We start from the raw sequence: 23,420 nt of genomic DNA on the forward strand, positions 1-23,420 counted from the left end.
AGTTCTGTGCTACTCCTTAAAGCAGTGGAATCCAGAACTTGTTTTGCCTAATTGCTTTAAATGTTAGGGACCACAAGCCTTCCATCACATTGTAGTGACAATCTTCCCTTCCAGCCAGGATTAACTTGGAGCTCCTGTTTTCCACCTCTATATCCCTGTTACCTCCCCTGTGCAATAATCCTCATGCAGATTTGTGGCATTGCAGCAACTACACCCATCTGTGGTTTTCTCACCATGTCATGCACATGCATTGAGCAGCCTTTCCTGTTGATTCCTTCTGTGCTGCCTTGGAGGGCATATCTGGGTACTAAAGGCTTCTTGTAGCTAAGAGTTAGATTTGAGGTCAGCCACTTTTTTGAAATGATTGCACTCAGGCTCCCTTCCTTCCATCGAGGGAAAGGCTCAGTCCTCTCTTCCGTGGGTTGTTTCTACTGCTGTAAGAGGCCAGCTTCTTGGCCTTGGACCAGTGACATAAGGCAACTTTGCACAATCCAAGTAGGAGAAAGTATGTGTATAAACCATGTATACAATTATATGAAACGTGTGTGCATGTTATATTTCATTGCTTGAATTTGGCTGTGGATGCACAATACTTGCTCAACCAGTAAAAGAGGCACGTGTTCTTCACCCGCAATGGTCTTTATACATTGTGCACACTTTTACATATGCTGAAATGATAGGAAGTATCTGTTAAGCGGACCTGAAAAATGATGTATTTTATCTCTTCTGGCATCAAGCCTCCTCTAGTCCTTGGAGAAAGGGGTACAAAAATAAATTATCTAAATTTATCTTGATGTGGATGGAAATAATTTATTCTTTGTTCAGAATTTGGATTTTGTTAATATGTATAGTCATGTAAGAAAGGAAAGGGGTGCCTAGAACTCAGGGGTGGATAACTTATCGCTCTCCAGATGATGATGGACTTCCCCATCCAGCATAGCCAATGGTAAAGGATGGTGTGAATTGTAGTCTAACAACATCTGGACGGCTGCAGGTCCCCCATCCCTGCTGTAACTTGAGGCCATTTCTTCAGTTCAGCATTTTCAAAAGTTTGTGAAGCATTTTATAAAGTCCCTTTGGTCAGCAAAGTCTTAATATGCTTTAATTTTGTTCGGTTCATGGAATGAGGAATTAGAAGATGAAGCAGGAGCTCTTTAAAAAGAAGTACATTCACCTCTTCCTTCCTTTTATGAGAACTTTACTAGAGTTGGGCTTCCTTCCTTGTTTCCCAGAAGCTGCTGTCCTGTTCTGGAAAAAATAGCTACTTTGTCTCTAGAAAAAAGAGTAGAAGTATATATTCCTATGCATCGATTATTTGAGTGGTACAAAAGTAAAGCTCAGTCTGTAGAGATATATCTAGCACTGTTCACATTTGTTTATAATGAGCACAGATTTGTACTTTTGGGGGAAATTACTGCTGGCAAGGATGCCACTAAACCATCTTTTCTCCACATTATCTTGTAGATGCATGTCAATACCTGTGACCATGAGAGCCATTCGGAGAAAGGCCGAGACAATCCAAGCAGATACACCAGCCTTGTCCCTCATTGCTGAGACAGTTGAAGACATGGTGAAAAAGAACCTGCCCCCTGCCAGCAGCCCAGGTTATGGCATGACTACCGGCAGCAACCCCATGAGTGGCACCACCACCCCAACCAGCACCTTCCCTGGGGGACCCATCTCCACCTTGTTCACTATGAGCATGGGCATAAAAGAGCGGCATGATTCAGTGGGCCATGGGGAAGACTTTAGCAAAGTGTCTCAGAACCCCATTCTTACAAGCTTGCTACAAATCACAGGCAATGTGGGCTCCACCATTGGCTCCAGTCCCACTCCTCCACACCACACACCTCCCCCTGTGTCATCTCCTGCAAGCAACACCAAGAACCACCCAATGCTCATGAATCTGCTGAAGGACAATCCAGCTCAAGATTTCTCATCGCTCTATGGGAACAGCCCACTTGAGAGGCAGAACTCCTCTTCTGGCTCCCCAAGAATGGAAATAGGTCCCGGGGGCAACAAGCAAAAAAAGAAAAAATCACGTGTTCTGGTGGACAAACCCAAGCATCAAACTGAAGATGACTTCCAAAGAGAGCTGTTCTCCATGGACGTTGACTCCCAGAATCCCATTTTTGATGTCAATATGACCACTGACACTTTAGATACCCCTCATATTACTCCAGCTCCCAGTCAGTGCAGCACTCCACCAACAACGTATCCACAGTCTATACCTCATACCCAGCCCAGTATTCAGAGGATGGTTCGGCTCTCCAGCTCAGATAGCATTGGTGCTGATGTCACAGATATCCTTTCAGACATAGCAGAAGAAGCATCCAAGCTGCCAAGCACTAATGAAGATTGCCCTCCTATTGGGACACCAGTAAGGGACTCATCCAGTTCAGGGCATTCCCAAAGTGCTCTGTTTGATCCTGATGTCTTTCAGTCAAACAATAGTGAAAACCCTTACACTGATCCAGCTGACCTGATTGCTGATGCCACTGTGAGCCCAAATAGTGACTCTTCAAATCAGTTTTTTCCTGATGGAGTTGATTTCAATCCCGACCTCCTGAACAGCCAGAGTCAAAGCGGTTTTGGAGAAGAGTACTTTGATGATAGCAGCCAGAGTGGAGACGCTGATGACTTCAAGGGCTTTGCATCACAAACGATAAGTACTCTGGGTGTGCAAGTTCTGGGGGGAGATGGAGGGGAGAGTAAATTCAAGGCAAGCAGCCAAACGGACACAGTCGACTTTAGTATTATCACTGCTGCCAGCAAGGCTCTGGGGGTCTCTGATGTCATGGAGCATCATAGTGGAAGCCAGAGTCCCTTATTGAGCACAGGAGATTTGGGGAAGGAAAAGTCGCAGAAGCGGGTCAAAGAGGGTAATGGATCCGGGAGTTCTTTAACGGGCCCTGGGCTGGATGGCAAGGGTGGAAAACGCAGCCGCACCCCATCCAGTGATGGGAAGAGTAAAGAAAAGGTCCAGAAGAGGAGGAAGGTGGAGCCAGAAGGCAAATCTCCCTCTCATAGTTCATCTAACAGGCCTTTCACCCCACCAGCAAGCACAGGTGGCTCAAAATCTCCTGGAAGTTCAGGCAGGTCTCAAACACCCCCTGGGGTAGCCACTCCTCCCATCCCCAAAATCACCATCCAGATTCCCAAGGGAACAGTGACTGTTGGCAAACCTTCCCATGGGCAGTACACAAGCAGTGGCTCAGTCTCCTCTTTGAGCAGCAAAAGTCATCACAGTCATTCCTCCTCCTCCTCTTCCTCCTCCTCCTCATCATCCTCGTCCTCTTCGTCTTCCTCCTCGACCTCGGGCAAAATAAAGAGCAGCAAGTCAGATGGGTCTTCTGGGTCCAAGATGAGCAGCAGCCTCTACTCGGGCCAAGGCGGCTCTGGATCAGGTCAGTCCAAAAGCTCCACCCAATCAGTGGGCAAGCCTGGGTCCTCCCCCATCACAAAACACGGCCTCAGCAGCGGCTCTGGAGGTACCAAGATCAAACCTCAAGGGAAGCCTTCATCGCTTATGAACCCTTCCATGAGTAAACCAAACATTTCTCCTTCTCATTCTAGACCCTCGGGCGGTTCTGACAAGCTGGCCTCTCCGATGAAACCCGTTCCAGGTACTCCCCCGTCGTCTAAAGCAAAGTCCCCTATTAGTTCCGGTTCTGGAAGTTCACACATGTCTGGGACAGGATCAAGCTCAAGCATGAAGTCATCTTCAGGGATGGGATCCTCCAATTCCATGTCCCAGAAGCCACCCCCTTCTTCAAATTCTTCCTTGGGATCTTCATCTTCCTTCTCATCCAGCAGCTCTTCCATGTCCTCATCTCAGAATCAGCACGGAAGTTCAAAAGGCAAGTCTCCAAGCCGGAACAAAAAGCCATCTTTGACTGCTGTCATTGACAAACTCAAGCATGGTGTTACCAGCGGCCCTGGTGGGGAAGACTCAATGGATGGACAGATGGTCCAGAGTTCCAGTTCCTCAAGTCATTCCATGTCCTCCAAACACAGCCTTTCTGGAGGTGAATTGCAGGGGAAACGGGAGAGAAGTGACAAGGAAAAATCCAAAGTCTCTGTTTCAGGAGGCTCCTCCGATTCTTCCAAGAAGACATCTGATTCAAAGAATGTTGGAAGCACTGGAGTGGCCAAGATCATCATCAGCAAACATGACGGTGGCTCTCCTAGCATTAAAGCCAAAGTTACCTTGCAAAAGCCTGGGGAAGGAGGTGGAGATGGCTTAAGGCCTCAGATGACATCCTCCAAAAGCTATGGATCACCACTGATAAGTGGTTCTACTCCAAAGCATGAGCGCTGTTCTCCCAGTCACAGTAAGTCTCCTGCATATACTCCCCAAAACATTGACAGCGAGAGTGAATCAGGATCATCCATAGCAGAGAAATCCTATCAGAACAGCCCCAGCTCCGATGATGGAATTAGGCCTCTTCCAGAATATAGCTCGGAAAAGCATAAGAAACACAAAAAAGAAAAGAAGAAAGTAAAAGATAAAGACCGTGATAGAGATAGGGATCGTGAGAAAGAGAGAGACAAAAAGAAAACTCACAGCATTAAACCAGAGAGCTGGTCTAAATCTCCCATCTCTTCAGAACAGTCTCTGTCTATGACAAGCAGTGCCATTCTTACATCAGACAGGCCATCCAGGCCCAGCCCTGATTTTTTGATTGGGGAGGAAGATGAGGATCTCATGGATGTTGCCCTGATAAGAAATTGAGAATATGTGTCCAAGGTGGGGGGAGGGGCTGGATGTTTCATTTAGTGTTTTTAAAATGTTTTTAATGTTGTGAGTGAGACGACACCCATGCGGGTTCAAGAAAAACCAAACTTTTGATTTGGATTTGATAGATGGAGCATAGTAAAAAAATATTTTTTAGCTTTTCTACTACAAAGAATCGATGCATCAAGCTGTTAGATGTAGGTCTGTCTGTCACTTGTCCCCATTTACATGCCTGTGAACTGGCAAGACAGGACTGAAACTTGGGCACAAGTTTAAATGTTTTACTTTTTTTACTTCAGGTGTAAGAAAACTTTGGCCCTCATGATGTTGCTGAACTACAACTTCCATCCTCCCTGTCATGGAGGGATGGCCATGGCCAACAGCTTGCTGGAACTGATGGGAGTTGTAGTACAGCAACATCTGGAGGGCTAAAGGTTCCCCACACCTGTTTTAGTTGAGCAAGATTTTCCCCTTGCACCACTATTATAGGAACATTTCCATTTTGGTGCATATTTTTTAACACATTTGGTGTCTAGGATTTAAGTTGGGTTGGGTTTTATTATTCATGCTTGGAGTATTTCTACTAAAAATAATTAGTGGAATTGGTTCAGTGTCTGGTATCTCTTCTAGCTCTCCCAGGTGCTGACTGCCATCTTCTGTTAAAAATAAAATGTGAGATGGAACTCTGTTCAGTGAATAGCACCATGCTTGGCCCTCATCCAAATAGTGAAGTATTTGACATAGATATGTTAATGCATTTTACAGCCATTAGACTTAATCTTTGTATTATAAAAAAATAATAATTTTTACATCCAGGAAGCTCTGTTGGTTTTCATGCATGTCTTCTGCGTTATAAATGGATAGTGCAAGATGGCAACTGGGTGGGAAAAAGAAAGTGAGGGTTTGGTCGGAGTCCCTTGGGTGTAGGATTTTGGATTTCTTGGTCCTTGTTGTAGTTTTGATGTAGGTAAAAACCCATGTAGGAGAGAATGCTGTTAAAATAAGTGGGATGTTGTGCTCTTTTTGCCTCAGTGTATCTAGCTTGATGGCATGGATGTGGATCAGTTACCTCTTTGGTATGAGACCCACTGCAGCTTGGCTCCTCTTTACACTACAGAAACGTAGGAACCTTAAGGTCATACGGGATGAATCAACAGTGCAGCTACTTCCTTTGGTAGTTGCCTCAATACCTAGGAGGGTGAAGTGGCTGCATCATTTACTCCTCCCATATAACTTCAAGGCTCCTAGGTTACTAGAACAGCATAGGGAACAGCAACGCTGGAGCAACCTAAAGGCCAGTGAGATAGTATATGGTTCCATACTTGTTAAGAAGGAGCCTATAATGTGTGAGTGGTCAAAATACATGCTTAGCAGATTTGCACTTCAGTTACCACCTTGTTACAAGTTGAGGGCAACATTGTAGAATTTTCCTATAATCATATACCATCTGTATCCGGTGCTATCATACTGGATTAAGATTCACCATTAGAATTTACCTTCACGTGTTCTGTTGTAGGCCATGAACCATAGGCATATGGACCTTGTCTTGATAGCTGCTGTCCTGTTCTGTTCAGTTTCTTCACATGGAACATTCTCTGCTATTCAAGAGAATAGGGCAGCCCCTGGTCACACAGAGCTCCATGCATGTACTAGAGTATCTGAATTGTGCATGGACAGCATACAGCAGTAATGGGGAACCTGTGCCCCTCCAGGTGTTGCTGGACTAACTCTTTTTATCCTTGACCATTAGCCATACTGTCTGGGGCTGATGGGAGCTGGAATCCAGCGACATCTGGAGTGCCATAGCTTCCTTATCCCTGGCATGCATCGACCCATACTGAGCATAGCAGTGGTTGCAGGACTGTGTGATAGCTAACTCTGCATCCCAAACTGTTTGCACCCTTAGAAGGTATTGTGTGATGGCTCTGCCCCACTATGGATCCTCTAATTTAAATGTTTTATCAGGGATACACACACAACCACATTCTGCAGTTTCCCTGTCTCACATTCCTGTTTCCAAGGTACTGAAAATCATAAATTCAGAGTAAATGACATGATTCATTCACTGGAAGAGACTGAGTGGGGTGCATAAGTCTTTGAAACAGCAAGAGTGTTTTTGTGATAGCAACATTATCGAATGTAATTCTGTATCTTCTGGCCACAGCAGTTGTCATCTGTTTGATTTTAACAGTATTTTCATTTAGGGGAAGCTGGGTTCTGAGCAGCACAGTGTGCAACTTTCAAAATAGGAGGCTTCACTGTTCAGGGCTTTAGAAATCTTATTGTATCCCACCAGCAACATCTGTGTGGTGTTTTCATAATGGGGCACATATTATAGTTCTTGTATCATCTGTAATTCGAATAGTATTTACAGGATGAAGTCTGTAAGGAGCAATAAGTACTGGCAGTGTCTAAAATATTAAGAGGTATTGGCTCTTGAACCATGATTCTTCTAGATCATTTAGAGTGGTTACTCATTTGGGTCCCAAAGTTAAACACAGCCAGATTTTTTTTTTCCAGAGGGCAGCTCTCTTTGTTCAATAGTAGGCTTTTGAGTTATGCAGAAAAGGTTCTTCAGACTAAAAACAAGACTTGATCCAGTGTACCGCAGGTGCAGCATGTACTCATGAAGGGATTTCCATGTAAGCTTCATAGTTTTCCTTGGCATACATGCATTCTGTGCCAGGCTGTAATGAGGTATGAAAGGGTGTGCATAGGTCTTACGTTCCCAATATGTGCTGAGCATCCAAATATATGTCTCTGTTGGGGTGGGGGGAGAGATGGGAATTGTTTTAGGGTCCCTCTATGCATAGATTGGATTGAGCCAAATTAGTTCTATGTTAAGTCTAAAGCCTACCATACTAATAAGGGAAAAACAATTTTGAAACCTGTTTTACCATCCAAGCAGGGTGTTAATAAAGATTTACAACCTGCTTTTAATGCATGATACCCTCTTCTTGCTCAGCAGTGATAGTTTTGTCCATAGGGAAAAAGGTGGCCATTCAAAGAATAGTTCCACCAATTAGAATTGGAGTTCATATGTCAGTATCACACAATCCTTTTCTGTGTTAAAATATCTCGTTTACTTCTAAAAGCGCATTTATTTGTTCACAATACTCTACATCTTTCAGTATTGTAAAGACAAACAGGAAAAAGTCAAACCTTTTAATCTCAGGTGAAGCTACTTACATTGAGATTAAGGTTGGTTCTTTTGTAAATAGTAGGTCCTTTACTCTTGTTTTGTGAACAGTTGTGTAAATACTGCTTCTGGTGACTGATGGGATGGAAAAGAAGCATAATGTATGCTTAGTTTTTTAAAAAAGTACTTCAAATAACATGTTGGTTTTACATGCAAATAAATTTTGTTTGGTAGAAATGTTTGCCTCATCACAATTTTTGTACTTTACAAATGATGGCATCTACCTGGATAGATTGTCAAGTAAGTCCTGCTTTGGAAAAAGAGAGGCCTTTTTCGCAGTCATTACTTCAAAACTTGTACACAGCTGGAAGTATACTCCATCAGCACCACAACTGTTTAATATTAGCCATAACTGTAGTAGATGCTGAATAATTGTAGAGGTTATAGTCCCCTTTCCATGGCTAGTAGTCTGCTTTTTTATGTTGGGAACTGAGTTGTCTAATTGCCTATCCATCCTATTTCCCCAGATTCTTGGACGACAGTATGGAAAATTAGTACTGATGATGAACACATTTTGTTTTTACACATGCTACATGATTGGTTTCTCAGTGGGTTGGTTTGTTTCATTCTTAGTTGCATATCTGTTCCTGAAGGCTTTGATTTGCATTACTAGTTGGAATATAAACTACAGTATGGTAAAGACAAATACAATACAAGTGTCTATTGGTTTATTGTTTTCCTTTTTCTGGGGAACCTTGAGAACAAATGTATTGGGGGACAGCATTCCTTGTAAGACAACTTGCTACCATTTGTTCCCTTGCAATGTGTAGCTGCAGAGATGTATCAGGTAAGGTTTTTTTTTAATGGTACATTCTCATCTCATTTGAAACAACAGTGAAGTCTAATGGGTGTGGCAAAGTGCCATACTTTCACTGAGTTTGTAATCTAGAACTCTCCCCTAAAACCTTTGTAATGCTCAAAGGGTTCCTCACAGTGCTTGCATTGGGGGGAAGAGGTAGGGGTCCTTATGAAATCCATCAGCCCCATCTCCTGACCACATTTTGGCCAAATTGTCCTCCTGTAGCTAAGGGAGCCATCTCAAAATGGTAAGGGGTGAGTGGGTCCCCTCTAATTCTAGTAGTATTTATTTATTATGGTCACAGACCAGCAAAATCATATAAAAGATACTTTAAAAAGTGACATAATAGCAAAATACAGTTTTATAAAATTCCCTCTCTCAGGAAGATAACATTTTCCCCTGATTTGCATTGAAATCATAATAAACTTAGAAACCCTTTCAGTGATATGAGAGGACACATCCCTTAAACAATTTAGTACCAAGGTTGTGGAGTTACTTCCAGAAAAGGCTGTTAATAATAGAAAAAAATATTTTCTGCATTCCTTATGCATGTCACAACACAAAAGACTATGTTCAACAAATTCTGTTGTTCCAGCACCACAGGGACATATCGGTTCATTAACTGGGATCTTGCTATATCATCCTTCTAAAAGTGCTGATGGCAACACATTAAAGCAAGCAAGGATAAATGCTCTACTGTATTTTGGGATAGTTAACATATGCAGATATGAAGCTGCAGTGAGTCCATAGTTGGTAAAGTGATTATGGAGTAATGGGGAACAAGATTTGTTAGCAGCAATTCTTAAATGTTGTAGATCTTTTAATCTTGGAACAACAAGAAATTGAGCCTTCTGAAGTCCATAGCTGCCCACAGCTTCCACAGAAAAGCCTAGCCTAAGTAGCTTCTCCATCTCTCTCATCCAATAAGTGACATAGGAATCTGAAAGCAGTAAGAAGAGATAGTTACCAGGAACTGCCAGGATGTGTAACCATAACCACCATTTAAAGGAACAATCCATGCCTTACATTTGACTGATCGAATACCCAGTTCCAGATAAATAGCTGTGTTTCCCACACAGGAAGAAACGCCCAATAGCTTCCTAAAAAAATACAGACTGGATGCTTTCAATTTGGGCATTAAATCCCAATATCCAAATAGGAATACCATAAGTAAGTTGGACCAGAGTCTTGGCTTTGTAAATTTGAATTGCAGAAGGAATAAATTGACCACCTTGCATAAAAATGAATCTTGAGATCAGCTGCTGACTAAAATTTGCTGAGTCCATTGCCTGCCTGCCTTGTTCAGACTAAAGTCCAGTGCTTTGCATTTGTATGCCTAGATATTTTATATGGGCAACTTGCTTAATGATAGTATCATTTAAAGTCTATTTATATTTTTTCCAAGCTTTAGACAAAACCAAAACTTTAGACTTGCTATAATTGATAAGTCAGGCTGTTCTCAGAGCCAAATGCAGATAATAGTTTAGCCCAGTTCTGGAGAGTGATAACAGCACAGCATCATCAGCATAGAAAAATAAGGGTAGCTTAGTACTGGATAGTTTGGGAGCATGGGAATCGATACTGCAGAGATAAGAAGCCAAATCATATAAAAATAAAAGGGGCCAAAATACAGCCTTGTCTTGCACCTCTTGTAGCAGGGATTAGGTTGGAAACTTGTCCCTGCTGCCCACATCTGACTCGACTAGAGGTCTAATTATACAGGCATCTGATGAGAAACAATAGGCGTTTGTCCATTGAACTGCTATGTAATTTGGACCATAGCAGTTCCTCCCGACTAAATCAAATGTCAATAAAGGCAGTAAAAAGCTTACCACCAAAAAATGAAGTGTCTTTCTCTGCACACAACAGTGGTCTAAAGTTGAGCGGCCAGCTTTAAACCCAATTTTTTCCTCACCTATTATACTATTATCCTCCATTCAAGTTAAAGTTTACATTTATATACCTGGCATAAAGTTTCCCAATGACTTGAAAGAAGGCTGATAGGGTGATAGCTGGCTGGATTGGACCTGTCGCCCTTCTTAAAAATGGGAACTATAATTGCTTTACTCCAAATATCTGGAATCTTTCCAGAGTTATTAATAAAATGTAAATAGAGCTGCTAATAGGGGAGCCCACCATTCAGGATTAGATTTTTAAGAGATCGGGGATATGGAATCTGGGCCTGCAGCTTTGCCAGATTTAAATTCAGTAATCAAATCAATTTCACTGAGTAACAGATTGCCACTCTGGGGCATCAGGGGACAATTGGAAACTACACAATAAATTATTTGGATCCTGGAGAATTGCAGAATAATATCTTTCCCCCTCATATTGGAAATTGGAAATACAGCAAGCAGGATGTTCTTGTCACTCTGAGAGAGCTCCGTAACAATTCGCCAAAATAATTTACTGTCCTTTTTGTGGCATATAGTAGCTGATTCCATTTCCCTCTCTAGCTCTTTTCTTTTGAATAAGTGCTTTGTATTCTCGTTTCAGTTTATAGTACACTTCAGGTAGACATTTATCACCTCTATTACTCTATATGGAATAAACCTGGCTAAACTGATTCTTAAGCAGCATACAATCATGGTCAAAGCAGCTCTTGTTCCTATTATATTTACCACCAGCTGTCTGCCCCTATATTCCTTCGGATGTCGAAAATGAGTGCCTCATAATGATACAGCTTCTCTTAACTGGTAGAGACTAGAATTGTTGTTGTTATGTGCCTCCAAGTTGGCTGTGACTTATGGCGACCCTATGAATCAGCGACCTCCAAAAGCATCTGTCATGAACCACCCTGTTCAGATCTTGTAAGTTCAGGTCTGTCGATTCCTTTATGGAATCAATCCATCTCTTGTTTGGCCTTCCACTTCTTCCACTCCCTTCTGTTTTTCCCAGCATAATTATCTTTTCTAATGAATCATGTCTTCTCATGATGTGTCCAAAGTATGATAACCTCAGTTTCATCATTTTAGCTTCTAGTGATAGTTCTGGTTTAATTTGTTCTGACACTCAATTATTTGTCTTTTTCGCAGTCCATGGTATGCACAAAGCTCTCCACCACATTTCAAATGAGTTTATTTTTCTCTTATCCATTTTTTTCACTGTCTAACTTTCACATCCATACATAGAGATCGGAAATACCATGGTCTGAATGATCCTGACTTTAGTGTTCAGTGATACATCTTTGCATTTGAAGACCTTTTCCAGTTCTCTAACAGCTGCCCTCTCCAGTCCTAGCCTTCTTCTGATTTCTTGACTATTGTCTCCATTTTGGTTAATGACTGTATTGATAATCCTTGACAAGTTCAATGTCATCATTGTCAACTGTAAAGTTGCATAAATCTTCTGTTGTCATTACTTTAGTCTTTTTGACGTTCAGCTGCAGTCCTGCTTTTGTGCTTTCCTCTTTAACTTTCATCAACATTCGTTTCAAATCATTACTGGTTTCTGCTAGTAGTATGGTATCGTCTGCATATCTTAAATTATTGACATTTCTCCCTCCAATTTTCACACCTCCATCTTGATCCAATCCTGCTTTCCGTATGATATGTTCTGCGTATAGATTAAATAAATAGGGTGATAAAATACACCCCTGTCTCACACCCTTTCCGATGGGGAACCAGTCAGTCAGAATGTTTTGATATAATTGAAGACAGGCAGAGGATTCTATAAAAGGCGAACTTACCCTCTGTCCTATTAGTCCATTTAATCCTTCTCAAACAAAAAGACAGAGAGGAGTCCAATAATGGAGGTTCAGTAGGTAAATAAACCTTTAAGGGAGGTTCAATTAATGTCACCAATGATTGGTGATCACTGTATCTGTACAGTCATCAACATAAAAAGCTTGAATTGCCCTTCTGAGTGACTGAGTAACAAAGGCATAGTTCACAGTACTACTCCCTAACAAGGAACTAAAAGCAAACTCAACCATCATATTGCCTGGAGTACTTCCATTCAAAATAATTTTGTTATGGTGGCATGCAAGAGCTAAGCATGTGCCAGCAAAATTTATTGTAACATCCTTAAGAGTGTCTGATGTATGGAGATTGCCCTATTGTATGATCAATTCCTTTAAGATGTCAAGATCCTGCTAGTGTAGCGTTAAAGTCACTGGCCATGACGACCTGTGCTAATGAAAACTTTACCTCAATATGAGTAATGTATTGTTCTAGCTCTTCCCACTGGGCTTTCTTGCCAGAATAACATGTAGCTGGGGCCTCTGTAATTCTGTTGGTTATTCAGTGATCATGCTGATTGTTGCGGAAAGTGTTCCTGTTTTAAAAAGGTTGGGAAGGAAGAAGAGCATGAGGCAGACAAATACTGCATTGAGACCTGCTCCAGTCAGTGTCCCATACACATGCGTCTGCTAACGGACACCATCTGCTCTGTGAGAAGGAAAAAGTGAGGCTGGCAAAGAGAATGTCAGGGCCAGCTCTAGTCAGACTGTCGCCTCCACACCACAGGGCCAATTTTACATTTTATATAATTTATTTTAGTATTTTAAAATTGTAAACTGCCTTGGTGAAAAGAAATAAATTCAGTTAAGTATATACATAAATATAAATAAGCAACCTACCCCACCCATCATATTTTTAGATGACCAATATTACACCTTCTACATAGGTGGTAAGTAATTGCTCCCCCCCCCTTCACAGGAAAACTTACATTTTAAAATAGTGGCCTCAAGGTACAGAAAAACATTACTGCAGCCAAAGGAACATGTTGCTTTGTGCTGGAAAAAAAACTAGAAATAGGGCTAAAGGCAGTATACTGAGTGTTCAAAGCAAGATGGTGAAAATAAAGTGGTTTGTCCTCACTAAATCCACGGAATGCAAATTCATGGAAGCTGGGGTGAAAGAAAAATAATTGATTTAAAGGTTCTTGATAATCCTGTTCTGAATCCTAGAAGTTCCAAGCTATTTTGCATTAGTTGTTACATAAACAGTTGGGTAGCATACAGAATATTTAATGAGAATGAATTGAGAATGAATGGGCTGCAGATGGTGCTATGCAGTGCTTGAATTACTGGGGGCCCAGCAAACAAGGGGGGCCCCTTAAGCCCATTAAGTTCCACTCTCTGGCTTCCCCCTCTTTTTAGTTAAATACCATGTTCCTCTTAAAAATATATATTTCAGTTCGTTTATTCTCTTGTAAAGTAGAAACCGACTTGAACTGATGTTAAGCAAATAAGATGGTATGTAGAGGAGTATATACAAGGTGGTTGTATCGTTAAGTTTCGGAAAGTCTGCTGGTGAAGTCTTGAGAAGAAAATTGAAGAAAAGATATTATTTCAAAATTTAACATTAAAAAATAAACTACAGAAATGTTTATTAACTCTTTGTTTTTTAGTGTTCTCAGTTTATAGAATTGTGACTTTAAGTAGTGACTCTCTCCAATTTAAATCCCCTTCACGCTTAATTTCCCCGCTATTATAACGTCATCGCAAACCAGTTCCTTAGAGTTGCAAGCTGATTGGGCGTAGGAGCTTCGGAGCGGAAGTTGAAAAGGAAATCGGAGGATACAAGTCTCTGTCGCATCCTAGAGAAGACTGCAGCTATCACCGCTGAAAGGGGGTTGTTTAGGGGATGTATAAGGATGCGTAAAATCAATAAGTTTGTAAATTTCAATTTTCCTTCTGATGTATTAAATAGGAAATGAAGTTTTAATCAGCTGAAGTGAAAATTCAAGTGTAAAGCTAGTCAAAGATCAGAAGTGAATTAAACCATCGGCGTAGGTTAGTTGTCTTCCTCCTATTGGGATTTGTCTATATGACGATAGAGTCTTTTGGCTAAGTAATGCAGCATTTAGACTATTAAGAGGACTTTTGTTATAATAGTGCTTACTTAAGAATAGCCGCTTCTTTAGCCTCCCATTTCTTTTTAAGTAATGAGACGGCAAGCAATAAAACTCGCAAGTTTTGTTATGATGGGGACAGAAACCGCACCTTACTTGCTTCGCGTGAGACTTCAGCTAAGACCTTTCTCATAACAGAGAAAAGGTTTTACAATATTCAAAGCTGTATTGTAGCTATTTATAGTGTGCATGGGTATCTCTTTTGCTGAGCCCCTTATGGCTGCGTCAGTACAAGATGTCTTTGTGAAAACTACAGTTTAATACACATGTATACAGTTTAATATACATGGCCCAACTGACTTCAATAGGGCTTCATTCCAGGTGTGTGTGTGCGTTTAGGCTTGCAACCCTAGTTCTTTTATTGCCCCTATCGAACTTGCAATCAGGATGAACTTTTTGCACTTTTAAAAGCACATGCTTATGAGCATAGTGAGGATTCTAATCTTTGTGATTATTGTGATTGTAGTCAACAGGAGATTAGCTAACACAAAGTAAAAAGGAGCACACATGAAGTTTAGATTGTAGATTAATGAATGCCAGCATAACTAAAAATAGGTTATAGGATTCTTCTGGGTTGTTCAATGCTGTATAATATCTATACAGAAATACTGTCATCTCCCTTTTGCAGTTGTCAGAGCTGGTATTCAAGGGGGCAGAGATGATGGGTCGCATCCAGGCCCCTAATACCCACTCTCCCAAACAGCTCATCTTCATCACATTAAATTGCCATAATTTTCTGGTAATTCTTAACAGACAAAATGTATCTTGGATCTTCTGTGACACAAGGGTATAAGTGCCATAATTGGAGATCATACTGACTGAGATGGAGATACTGTATTTATTTAAATTTATATACTGCTTGATCGTGTAAAAAAAACCCAATCAGTTTGCAAAAGAAGATTCTAGATATGGACTAATGCATCTAAATATATCTTGCTTTAAATTATTTGTTAAAGAACTGCAGTGTCTCAAGTTGACCTGGAATAGCTAACAGTAACTTTTTGGCATAAAACAATCTGGATTATAGGAATACACCCCAAACATATGATTCTATGTGTACATGGGCTCCTTTGGGAGGAAGGGGGGGATATCGATTCAATACAGTAAATAAGAACAGAAGGCTGGGAAAAGAGGAGGGGGAGCAGCATGGTAGGCGGTTGTGGTGATAAATGGGGTGGATGTTTCCTCGGGATAATAGGGCATCTGTTTCTGGATGGGAAAAATATCAGAGCAGAGATTCTTAGGAGGAAGATGGAGTATATGGGACTAAAGCTGGGGTTTGCTAGATGTGGGACAGAGGAAGATATCCACTTGTCTTTTTTTTCATGTCCCAAGTAAGATGGGTTAGTTAAGGTAAATTACTTGGCACAATGTGCAGGACTTGATTCCAAAACTAGATTTGTCAGGGCAGTAACTTACTTAGAAGCCCTGCCACAAGGCAGAACAATCGAACTTGCTGGAAGCTGGCGGAGGTGGCGGTTTGGAGGCCCCTTGGAGGATGTTGGCTGAGCCAATGTGATGTGGCAGAAGGAAACAAAATACATGTTTTCTTCCACCACCCCTTTTTCCAGCATACCTGCTGCTACAACAGAGGGCTGCAGGAGGGAGCTGAATGGGACTTATCACATAAGTCATCCCCCCCATCCACTCCTCCAACATGCCCCTGGATCACCCCTTTTGCAGACCTTCCACTGGCTCCCCTTACCGGGGTGAGAGACTTATGCTGGTATAGTCCAGTTGAGCCAGGACCCAGCCAATTTAGCCAGAGGTTTGCCATATCAAATTTGCCTCAGCCTGACGTAAATGCGAGTTGGATTGCGCACTTAGTCATAGATGGAGATGGGATTTGTAACAATAGCAAAGGTAGTGTTTTATACATGGTTGGAGAACTTCATTACTTGTATCCCTAGGTACTGCTATTTCAAAGATTTCTTGAGGAAAGCAAGGTAGATCAGGAATTAGAATTGTTAGTCAAACTTATGTGTAACTTGTATTAGTCAAAGCCAAGGACAAAAGAGAATGAAATCAAAATACAGGTTTTTATAAGATCTACAGTGCCTTGCAGAAGTAATCAGACCCCTGACCAATGCTCTCATATTACTGAATTACAAATGGTACATTATAATTTCATTCTGTAAAATATTTTATTCTGAAATTTAAACTCAAAATCAATTATTGTAAGGTGACATTGGTTTTATGTCGGGAAATGTTTGTAAGAAACAAAAAATGGAAACGTTGCTTGCATAAGTATTCAACCCCTGTGCTGTGGAAGCTTCTAGTTTACACAGATGAAAGAAATTGCCCTACGGAGGACACAATTACCTTACCATTGGCCTCCACCACCCACCCCACCACCACCACCACCACCACCCACCCCACCACCACCACCACCACCACCACCACGACGATTATTTATTTATTATTATTTATTACATTTATACCCGCCTTTCTTTCCATGATAGAAACCCATGGCGGCTTACATATGGTTTCCAGGCAGTCTCCCATCCAGCCACTGACCAGACCTAACTCTGGTTAGCTTCAGCAGGGTGCTGGCCTCATTTGCCTTCAGACCGTAGCCTGGGACCACGATCACATTATCATAACGCGCTCACTTATGGAGGTAAACGTGCCTCATCGAAGTCGGTAAGACTGAACTGTCTAACCGGTTAGTACACGGCAAGTGCACAGAAGCGGAACGAAGTCCTATGCACGCTGACTTTCACTGAAAGCTGCAGAGGGTTATGGGTTAGTGGGTGGCTTCAGCTGCGAAGACAAGAGTAAAAATACAGACCGGAACCGCCCGGCTTCTTTTTCCTTGTCCCCCCACGGGGGGCGCGCGCGCACGCACGCTCACTGGCTGGCTCACGTTCGCCCCTCAGAAGCGCGCGCCGCCTGTGCTCTTTCCCCTCCCCGGTCTGCGCCGCCCTCGTCCAATGAGCGGCGCTGTTGTTGGCAGGTGCGGAGTGTTTTTGTTTTGGGTTGAAGAAGAAGAAGTAGTAGTTGTAGTTGAGGGAGGCCGAACTCTCTTTTCCTCCTTCCCTGTGCAGTGTGGCGCGTAGGGGAGGGGGCTTGAGCGGACCGACACCCCCGGAACCATCGCTACCCAACCCCACCCCGGCCCTCACTGCTGTCGAAGGAGGGAGGGAGACGGTTTTTCTCTCCCCCCGCTCTCTACCATCCCACCTCCACCTCCCTTCCTCACTGTCCCCAACCCCGCGGCGCAAAGGGAGGACGTCGGGCCAAGCGGGACACGACCGCCGCTGCTGACGCCGCAGCAGCTAAGGAGCGGGGGGCCAGGCCTGCCTCGGCCTGGCCTGGCCTGGCCTCACCCAAGCCGACCCCCGCCGGGCCTTCACAATGAGGAGGGAAATGAACGGAGTTACCAAGAGCCGGTTTGAGGTGAGCAGCGTATCGGTTGGTTGCTTGGCCTTCCTAAAGTTTTTTTTGGGGGGGGCGGGGAGGTTACAGGGTTTGTTTATTTGGTGGAGTCATGAATTGTAGGAGAGGGGGAGGACTAGATTTCACTTTTAAAAATTCCTCTTATCTCACCCCTGCAAAAGATGTGGAGAGGTGATAAAGCGGTGGCAGAGAGGATGGGGCTCTGTGTGTGTTTTTCTCATAGTAAATTGGGGAGCAGGGAGCGGGTGCTGACTACATATTATCTTTACCCCACACGCACCGACGAAGAAAACTGACCGCGGAAGGGAGGAGATGTTTGAAGGGCAGGGGATAATTTTTTTTTAAGTGGCGGGGGAGGGGTTATCATGAAATGTTTGGAATGGAACAGAGGAGAGTCACATTAGATTACATTGGAAGTGATTGTGTACATATACATACATAAAATGGAAGGGAGAAAGATGGTGTTTGTGTTTTTCTCCGTTCATGTGGGGACATTTCACTGAAGGAAATCCCTCCCCCCCCAAAAAAAAAAACCTCGGAAGGCGCTCGTCGTCTCTGAATAGGTGAGCCTTGGGGGACAGATAGGGGGGGAAACCTGAACAGTGTGTATTGGAGTGGAATATGATGTGGCCTCTGTCGCAATAGATTACACAGAGGGAGGACTTTTTTCTTACCATTCTGTAGTAGGATCTCACTTGTGGAGAGGTTTGTGAACTGGAAAGGCAAGGGATTATTAGGAAGTTGGTGTGTGCTTCGTGGAACTGCAGTACATGCAGGAAAATGTTTAGAGGTGTGAGAGGGTGTTAGTTGCAGAGTTTTATATTTCTTCTGCTTCCAAATGGAATAGGACGGGGCGGGTGGAAAATGAGTTCGCAGAGGAAGGGGAGGAGCCTGAGCACTATGTGAGAGTGGTGATGGAAGGCCCAGGGTCGGGGCAATCTTGATTATACATGATGGAGGAATATGGCATTGATGTAGCATTTTTATGGGTCTGGAGTGGGGTTTGCTAGGGGAGGGTAAAATTAACCAGAATTTAGAAGAGCAGATTGTAAAGTGGAGCAGGGTCTGATCTGAAAATGGTTTCCCTTGAAATGTTTGGGGATGGGGAGTGATGGGGATGGGGAGTTTCAGTTATGAGAAAATTGGTGTTTGCAGTGGTGGCAGAGATAATGAAAGAGGGGCTACAAGAGGTGCTGTAGGAGTGTGTTGGGACTAGATTAGAATTGGGGGGGGAATACAGGCAGGCCCACTTTCACCCACCCCACAGAATTCATGCCCCACCAGTAAAAGTAAGTTGTTTATAATTTATAGTCCACCTTCTAATAACAAAGATTCAGAGTGGGGGGTTTGTTTAAAGGGGGGGTTCTAATACAGAAAGAAGGTGAAAGTATTGGAGGAGGGTGATGCTTTGGTATATTTGTAGGAGCCATAGCATTGTGGATGTGTGTGTGGAGTCCTAGTCTTGAAGTGTGGAATGGAGAGAGAAGGGTTAAGGGACCAAATGTAATGCTACTGGGGTGTCCAGGCTTTGTCTTGACTACTGGTGTTTATGTACACCTACCAACGGTCCTCCACACTTTGGTAGATACTCTTGAAAGGGCCTAATATATGGAAGGAGTGGATCCTCCCACTCTGGGGAGGAGAAGTGGGCAGCTAGGGAAGAAGGGAAGGAGGTGCACACAGACGTGTAGTCTGTGTGTTTTGAATGATAGAAAGGAGCAGAATAGTGTTTCAGGATGGGGCATACGCAGTGTGTTTCTGTGTATTAAGAAAAGAGCAAAACTTGAAGATTTTACTTAATAGGTAGATAAGTATATCCATCTAGGTGAAGCTTAATGTTCATGGACTTTTGTGTGCTGACATAATGAATGTTGGTTGCTTTGTTTTGAAAAGGAGCCCACGAACCCGTGTCCCTACTTATGCTTACTACTTACAACTCTGTATTGATCTCAACTGTTTTCAGACCCTGGCTGTTGGGGAAGTATATTTATGAGCACACACATGCACTCTGACAGAGGGCCTGTATATTAGTTTCAGAGTAAGGGGGTCTTGTAGCTTTGATGCTTGGTTTATTTTAAAATAATAGATGTGAGTGTGGTTTAAGGGTATTTTAGAGCCTGTAGCTCTTTGACAGCATGGGTGACTGATTGCAGTGTGTGGTGCTGCCCATGTTTGTGTTTGTAGACATTATACAAAGCTGTTTGCTAAAGAGGTTTTAAGAAAGGGAAACATGACTGGTGGCTGGTACACGTGTTTAACTTTGGAGTGAGCAAAAGTGGTGCAGTCCGGTACTACTGCTGCTTTACTATCCTGAAATTGAAAAGCGGAGGCCTGAAGGATGGAGATGCTGGAAAGAGTGCAAACAAGCAAGCAAAGGGTAAACAATGAAACTATTCAGGAAAATATGGCACGTGATTGGCATGATCTGGGACCACACAAAAGCACCCTATCTAGCCAGGATTTCTTCCACTTTGTTGTAACAGCTGTTTCCCCCCCTCCCTTTCCTGAATTAATAGCTACAGGGCGGAGGAGGGCAACATGGCTGACACAAATGAGAATGATAGGATGGTTCGCATTTTTGTGGGGATTTTTTGTGGGAGGAAAATAAAGTGCAGAAATGTAATCTCAGCCATGTGACCCAGGAATTACTTGAACATGGGGAGGAGACTAATTCTACTCAGAAGAAACTGCTGCTTGGACACAGTTGCTTCTTTACTCTCTGATCCACAAAGGAGAAATAAAAGTAACCAAGTCAAAGTCTTGGATGACTTGAGCAGTGTGTGGCACAAGGTGATAATTCTGCAGAATGAAAAAGAGCGGTGTCTTCATCCAGAAATTGGCTGGGGGATTAAGACAGGTAGAAACAGTGTTTTGGCTTCTTTCTCCTACTTTTTTCAAGCACTAATGGCAGCTGGATGTAAGAACCAAACTAAACAGGGAGGATATGTTCATTTGCATAACTGGTATGGGCTAAATGGCATGGTAAAATGTCCGTTGGTAACTGAATCCAATTCAGAAAAGGTGACCAGCTGACGTTCTGTGGCTTGTAGAGAACAGGAGTAAGAAACACCTACATATGTCATTTTGTTTTTCACCCTCTTGTAATCTGAAGATTGTGTGGAGGGTTTGGATATTTGGGGGGGTTCTTGTGATTTGACTGTACTTTTTTTAAAAAATGATTTGAGTTTTTATAATAGTATGAGAAGGGGAATATATGTATGTGTTATATTTGCGTATGCTAGTTATATATATCTACAGTGTGGTAATGTGAGGGAGAGGAAAGGAGGCATAATCCAATTGGGAAAATGCATATGATATTTTAAAAAATGGAAACTGGAAATAATATATGAGAGCTTTATTGCACCATTTTCAGAGAGAGCCTGCTTACGAAGGAAAAAATTGTAGCAGTGATGGCTGTGATGTGGGGTGAAAATTTTTCCTGGAAAACTTTCAGTAATACAGTTTTCAAGGAAAATGCTCCACTTTTAAAATGCGTTTTTCATAAATTAATTAATTGCTGCCCTGGGCTTCTACTGAGAGGAAGGGTGGGATATAAATCAAATAATAAAATAAACAAATAAATTAGTGTTTACATAATATGTACATAATATACAGTAAAAATTTGGCACCTGAAATGGATACAATATTAGTGAAATTAAAATCAGGGCTGTAATTAACTTTTTATGAGGTGACTATCCCTAGAAAGCACACATTAATACCCACAGCTCTTCAGCCATACTAAAATTAGTACGTTAAAACAGTTTTCAGTGTCTTGAATTTTTTTTACGGTCTACATAATTTAAGGGAAGTGTATGCAATTGAGTTGTCATTGTTTAGTAAAATATTTACAAGCATTTCAATAAAGACAATATCCAACTAAAGCTTTGGATTTATCTGAATATAACATTTAAACCATACTTAATGCCACTTAATGCAGCAGCTTAAATTTTCCTCTCCATTCAAATATTTCAGTTAACCTACTTTTAGAGAAATGTTTTGTATAATCATATGGTACGTACATAAGAACATAAGAAGAGCCTGCTGGATCAGGCCAGTGGCCCATCTAGTCCAGCATCCTGTTCTCACAGTGGCCAACCAGGTGCCTGGGGGAAGCCCGCAAGCAGGACCTGGGTGCAAGAACACTCTTCCCTCCTGAGGCTTCCAGCAACTGGTTTTCAGAAGCATACTGCCTCTGACTAGGGTGGCAGAGCACAGTCATCATGGCTAGTAGCCATTGATAGCCCTGTCCTCCATGAATTTGTCTAATCTTCTTTTAAAGCCATCCAAGCTGGTGGCCATTACTGCGTCTTGTGGGAGCAAATTCCATAGTTTAACTATGCACTGAGTAAAGAAGTACTTCCTTTTGTCTGTTCTGAATCTTCCAACATTCAGCTTCTTTGAATGTCCACGAGTTCTAGTATTATGAGAGAGGGAGAAGAACTTTTCTCTATCCACTTTCTCAATGCCATGCATAATTTTATACACTTCTATCATGTCTCCTCTGACCCGCCTTTTCTCTAAACTAAAAAGCCCCAAATGCTGCAACCTTTCCTCGTAAGGGAGTCGCTCCATCCCCTTGATCATTCTGGTTGCCCTCTTCTGAACCTTTTCCAACTCTATAATATCCTTTTTGAGATGAGGCAACCAGAACTGTACACACGTACAATAAACATGACATACTTTTAAAGTCTTCTTTATTAAATGTAAGCCAAAAATGCTAAATCAGATTTTCATTGTTTTATGACATCAGGAAATCATCCAGTTTAGAATTTTTCTGCAAAACCCAGAGATGATGGCCACAAAATGTTTATCACAAAATATATGCATACAGATCATACTTACTAGAACAGTGATACACACAGTTGTAATAACCAAAGATCTTTATTTCAGTAAAAAGATACTCTGTAAGAAGTCTCTCCTTAGAATATAGTTATAAAGAGGTCCAGCCTTAGAATCATAGAATAGTAGAGTTAGAAGGGGCCTATAAGGCCATCAGGTCCAACCCCCTTAATATTTTCCAAACACTAACCATGGTGAGCTGGTGTTTAGAGAGTATCCTTAATGATCAGATGTGGCACCAAGCCATGACTGAGGGTAGTATGTGTCTGGAATGTGACCACAGGTGGGGCAGAGGGAGGGAGCATGTGATTGTGCACCTCCACTTCTAATTGCTATACAATGGTTAGGGCTTGGAGAACACTGAATGGCTATTTTGGCTATCAGTGACTATATTGGTGCTATAAAGAAAAATAAACTTGCAGAGCAAATGAAGTGATTTTTTAAAAAAATGTACCAACTAATGTTCGAGTTGCTGATATGAGCTTTTGAATTAGGCAAGTCATGTTCAAGCATTGGTGTTCAAAGAAAAAATTGTGGCAGGAAAAATGGTTATATGTCCAGGTCACTGAATAGTACTGCAGAGATCTTTG

At 42.1% G+C, this 23,420-nt stretch overlaps 2 protein-coding genes and 1 long non-coding RNA gene across 8 annotated transcripts in view; 2 read left to right on the forward strand and 1 right to left on the reverse strand.

Annotated features, from left to right (window-relative positions):
• MED1 (mediator complex subunit 1) overlaps window positions 1-8,508 on the forward strand; it is a 42,275-nt gene extending 33,767 nt beyond the window's left edge. The window contains exons 18-19 of one of the 3 annotated variants that reach the window (XM_061588406.1): window positions 1,465-3,407; window positions 3,577-3,711. In XM_061588406.1, coding sequence (XP_061444390.1) covers window positions 1,465-3,407; window positions 3,577-3,614 — 1,981 coding nt within the window. In that variant the 3' untranslated portion in view covers window positions 3,615-3,711. Of the gene's footprint in view, window positions 1-1,464 lie in introns of all 3 variants that reach the window. The other 2 variants (XM_061588404.1, XM_061588405.1) reach the window with 2 other exon arrangements.
• On the reverse strand, window positions 8,308-17,375 carry LOC133365934 (uncharacterized). The gene is made up of 3 exons (XR_009758332.1): window positions 17,073-17,375; window positions 12,885-13,011; window positions 8,308-9,676 (listed from the first exon to the last, which is right to left on the reverse strand). It is a non-coding gene; the product is annotated as an uncharacterized LOC133365934 (long non-coding RNA).
• The window catches only part of FBXL20 (F-box and leucine rich repeat protein 20), a 145,224-nt gene continuing 136,142 nt past the window's right edge, over window positions 14,339-23,420 (forward strand). For 2 of the 4 annotated variants that reach the window (XM_061588409.1, XM_061588412.1), the window contains exon 1: window positions 17,422-17,991. In XM_061588409.1, coding sequence (XP_061444393.1) covers window positions 17,950-17,991 — 42 coding nt within the window. In that variant the 5' untranslated portion in view covers window positions 17,422-17,949. Of the gene's footprint in view, window positions 14,474-17,420; window positions 17,992-23,420 lie in introns of those variants that run through there. The other 2 variants (XM_061588411.1, XM_061588410.1) reach the window with 2 other exon arrangements.

The sequence above is a fragment of the Rhineura floridana genome, chromosome 11, assembly GCF_030035675.1.
Source record: "Rhineura floridana isolate rRhiFlo1 chromosome 11, rRhiFlo1.hap2, whole genome shotgun sequence".
NCBI lineage: Eukaryota > Metazoa > Chordata > Lepidosauria > Squamata > Rhineuridae > Rhineura > Rhineura floridana.